This window comes from Pseudophryne corroboree, chromosome 6 (genome assembly GCF_028390025.1).
Source record: "Pseudophryne corroboree isolate aPseCor3 chromosome 6, aPseCor3.hap2, whole genome shotgun sequence".
Classification (NCBI taxonomy): Eukaryota; Metazoa; Chordata; class Amphibia; order Anura; family Myobatrachidae; genus Pseudophryne; species Pseudophryne corroboree.
Window position 1 is genome coordinate 65,293,996 of NC_086449.1, and position 5,050 is coordinate 65,299,045.

Below are 5,050 nucleotides of genomic sequence, written 5' to 3' on the forward strand. Positions count from 1 at the left end.
TAAGGATGTTAACCACCTAGGAACATCCTCCCTTATACATCACCTGGAGCACATTCATCAGAAGTCATTGACAAGTTCAATAACTTTGGGTGACAGTCCACTATCAGCTAAATACCTTCTTCCTCTTGTACCCAAGCTCCTGCAAACAACCCCACCAACTCCCTCAGTGTCAATTTCTTCCTTAGACAGGAACGCTAATAGTCCTGCAGGCCATGTCACTGGCAAGTCTGGCGAGTCCTCTCCTAACTGGGATTTCTCAGATGGATCCTTGAGTGTAACGCCTACTGCTGCTGTTGGTGCTGGTGTTGCTGTTGTTGCTGCTGGGAGTTGATCTTCATCCCAGAGGGGAAGTCGGAAGACCACTTGTACTACTTCCAGTAAGCAATTAACTGTATAACTGTCCATTGCAAGGAAGATGAAATATCACAGGAGTCATCCTGTTGCAAAGCGGATAACTCAGGCCTTGACAACTATGTTGGTGTTAGTTCACAGGGACTTAGAGAATTGCTTGAGGTAGTGTGTCCCCAGTAGCAAATACCTTCTAGGTTCTACTTCTCTAGGCAGGCGATACCGAGAATGTACACAGACTTCAGAAAAAGAGTCACCAGTGTCCTAAAAAATGCAGTTCTGCCCACTGTCCACTGAACCACGGACATGTGGACAAGTGGAGCAGGGCAGACTAAGGACTATATGGCTGTGACAGCCCACTGGGTAGATGTATTGCCTCCCCCAGCAACAACAGAAGCAGCGGCACCAGTAGCAGCATCTTGCAAACGTCAACTCGTTCCTGGGCAGGCTACGCTTTGTATCACCGCTTTCCATAAGAGGCACACAGCTGACAACCTTATTATGGACACTGAGGAACATCATCGCAGATTGGCTTACCCCAATCCCCCTGGGGATTTGTGACATCGACAACGCCACCAATATTGTGCGTGCATTACATGTGGGCAAATTCCAGCACATCCCATGTTTTGCACATACAATGAATTTGATGGTGCAGAATTATTTAAAAAATGACGGGGGCGTGCAGGAGATGCTGTCGGTGGCCCAAAGAATTGCAGGCCACTTTCACCATTCAGCCACCACGTGCCGAAGACTGGATCACCAGCAAACACTCCTGAAAATGCCATGCCATCAGTTGAAGCAAGAGGTGGTAATGAGATGGAATTCAACCCTTTATATGCTTCAGACGATGGAGGAGCAGTAAAAGGCCATTCAAGCCTATACATCTGCCTATGATATAGGCAAAGGAGGGGGAATGCACCAGACTCAAGCACAGTGGAGAATGATTTCAACGTTGTGCAAGGTTCTCCAACCCTTTGAACTTGCCACACGTGAAGTCAATTCAGAAACTGCCAGCCTAAGTCAGGTCATTCCCCTCATCAGGCTTTTGCAGATGCAGCTGGAGAGTTTGGAGGAGGAGCAAAAACAGAGCGATTCTGCTAGGCATGTGGGACTTGTGGATGGAGCCCTTCATTCGCTTAACCAGGATTCACGGGTGGTCAATCTGTTGAAATCAGAACACTACATTTTGGCCACCATGCTCAAACCTAGGTTTAAAGCCTACGTTTTATCACTCTCTCCAGCAGACACAAGTCTGCAGATGTTCAAAGACCTGCTGGTGAGACACTTGTCAAGTCAAGCGGAACGTGACCCGTCAACAGCTCCTCCTTCATTTTCTACCACCACTGCAGCTGCCAGGAAAAGGATAAAATTTCAAAGAAAAACACTGGCGGTGATGCAGGACAGTCAGGAGCGAAAACTGACATCTGGTCTGGACTGAAAGACCTGCCAATGATTACTGACATGTCGTCTACTGTCACTGCATATGATTCTGTCACCATTGAAAGAATGGTGGAGGATTATATGAGCGACAGCATCCAAGTAGTTATGTCAGACAGTTCGTACGTATACTGGGCGGAAAAAGAGTCAATTTGGAGGCCCTTGCACAAACTGGATTTTTTTTACCTAAGTTACCCCCTCTCCAGTGTGTACTCCTAAAGAGTGTTTAGTGCAGCCTTATCAGTGATCGGCGTAGGAGGTTACTTCCAGAAAATGTGGAGAAGATGATGTTCATCAAAATGAATTAGAAATTCCTCGGTGGAGACATTTCCCAGCAATTGCCCCCAGAAAGTACACAGGGACCTGTGATGGTGGATTCCAGAGGGGATGAATTAATACTCTGTGAGGAGGAGGATGCATACAGTGAAAGGACTGAGGAATCAGAGGATGATGATGAGGTGGACATCTTGCCTCTGTAGAGCCAGTTTGTACAAGTCAGTACCAACCAGTCATTTCAGCCACAGTCCTGTGGCAGACCTTGTCGCTGAAATTATGGGTTTGTTAAAGTGTGCATGTCCTGTTTATACAACATAAGAGTGGGTGGCAGGGCCCAAGGACAATTCCATATTGCGCCTCTTTTTTTATTTATCTTTGCATCATTTGCGGTTTGGGAACTATTTTTTTAAGTGCCATCCTGTCTGACACTGCAGTGCCACTCCTAGGTGGGCCAGGTGTTTGTGCCGCCCACTTGGGTCGCTTAGCTTAGACATCCAGCAGTGTTCAGAATAAACTGGAAATGAGTAGAAATTATGGTTATTCAGGTTAATAATACTATATGATCAAAATTACCCCCAAATTCTAGGATTTAAGCTGTTTATGAGGGTTTTTTTTAATGAAAACCTCAATCCAAAACGCACCCAAATCCGACAAAAATTCTTAAGCGAGGTTTTGCCAAAATGCGCACAAATCCAAAACACGACCGTGGAACCGAATCCAAAACCAAAAACACAAAACCCGAATAATGCCCTCTGCACATCTCTACCTTAAATATGGTTAAATAGTATAACTATGTAATTATATGTAAATGGTTATATTACTGTTATCTTTATCATCTATATTTTGTTTTATCTATTAATTTATGCCCCTTTTTGACATATAACCCAAGATTTTACATTGTCATACTGGGATTTTCAACCCAGGCCCAACCCGGGTTTTTGCTCACATACACCTTTTTATACTACAGCATAGACCTGGAAAATTCCCAGATTAACCCCTTTCAGACATAAACTGGGTTTATCAGTAATTTGTTCAGCTTTTAACATTTAGTCATTTAAAAGGGACACTTTGCTGGTTCTGCCTCTGCTTTTCTGTGTCTGGCTTGCTATCTACATGAATAGTATCTTACATATTATTCTGTGCACCAGGTTAGTATAGCTAAAGGGGTACCTAGGTGGCAGCTCCATCATAGTATCTTACATATTACTTTTTGCAGCAGGTTAGTATATGTAAAGGGATTTATAAGTGGCATCTCCACTAAAGATACTCTCATATTATTCTTTATATCATGTAAGTATTTATAATGAAGTATCTATGTGACAGCTCCACCATAGACTCCTACACAATACTCTGTGCATCATCTGAACGTAAATAAGGATATAGCAATTTGGCAAAATACACAAATATAAAAACAGGTAAATGACTGGATCATGGGCCCTATTCAGTATGGATTGTTTCTGAGATGTGATCACATCACTATGGCCAATAGCATACTGAGCATCCTTGCCCTGTTATAGGCAGACCCCATCAACAAGCAGTTGTAGTTTTGCTAATTTAACATAACTGCAACCAAAGCTAAATCAGTTCCCATGTTTGTTAGTCTATATAAAAATATATCATGTTGCAAACAAAAAACTATTACTGTAAAAGTAGATTTACCCCAGTAACCTTTATGCTTTTTAATATAAACTTTTTTTCTTATAGGACAAATGTGCATGATTTCCACTAAGCAAATTACAATTGTGGAAGGGGACATGTATCGCTGATCAAGCCAAGTAAAGACCTAATTTCTTTTGATACCTTTGGAGAATTTACGAAAGTGATTTTCACTTTCTGATAAGCAGAAACTTTCTGCAGCTAATTTGTTTCTCATCTAATACACGATGAGTCTCACAGGAGAGAAACCACATCTGTGCTCTGAGTGTGACAGAAGCTTTACATATAAATCCCATTTTCTCACACATCAAAGGAGTCACACAGGAGAGAAACCATTTACATGTTCTGAATGCAGCAAGTGTTTTTCCCAAAAGTCATCTCTTGTTATACATCAGAGGAGTCACACAGGAGAGAGACCATTTATATGTTCTGAATGCAGCAAGTGTTTTTCCCAAAAGTCATCTCTTGTTATACATCAGAGGATTCACACAGGAGTGAAACCATTTACATGTTCTGAATGCAGCAAGTGTTTTTCCAAAAATTCATATCTTGTTTCACATCAGAAGAGTCACACAGGAGATAAACCATTTAAATGTTCTGAATGCAGCCAATGTTTTCCCTGGAAGTCACATCTTGTTATACATCAGAGGAGTCACACAGGAGAGAAACCATTTATATGTTCTGAATGCAGCAAATGTTTTCTCCTCAAGTCACATCTTGTTGTACATCAGAGGAGTCACACAGGCGAGAAACCATTTACATGTTCTGAATGCAGCAAATGTTTTCTTATCAAGTCACATCTTGTTGTACATCAGAGGATTCACACAGGAGAGAAACCATTTAAATGTTCTGAATGCAGCAAATGTTTTAGCAACAAAATACATCTTATAATCCATCAGAGGAGACACACAGGAGAGAGACCATTTACATGTTCTGAATGTAGCCAATGTTTTTCCGTAAAAACACAACTTGTTTTACATCAGAGGAGACACACAGGGGAGAGACCACTTAAATGTTCTGAATGCAGCAAATGTTTTGTATGTAAGTCAAGTCTTGTTAGACATCAGATAAGTAAGCACATAAATGCTCTGAGGACCTAATTCATATTTGTACATACACCCTAAGGTTTATAGACAAATCTGAGGTTTGGGGGTCTACACAGGCACAAGACCTGTTCTATGCATATGCAGACTGGGTCTTTTGGTATAGCTGCAAGCTCCTGGAACCGCATCAGGATGACATACACTGTATACGAGGTGTAAACAAGATGTATGCTGAAGGATCAACTAGTTTCACCTGTCTAAGCAGGCTTCATTTTTCAAAAGTAGTTGAT

At 41.9% G+C, this 5,050-nt stretch overlaps 1 protein-coding gene across 1 annotated transcript; it reads left to right on the top strand.

The window, feature by feature from the left end:
* Positions 1–3,944: 3,944 nt before the first annotated feature.
* Positions 3,945–4,817, top strand: LOC134934272 (gastrula zinc finger protein XlCGF17.1-like). Its single transcript, XM_063929742.1, has one exon. It carries the CDS (start codon positions 3,945–3,947, stop codon positions 4,815–4,817), a length of 873 nt encoding a protein of 290 aa, XP_063785812.1.
* The last annotated feature ends 233 nt before the right edge of the window (positions 4,818–5,050 follow it).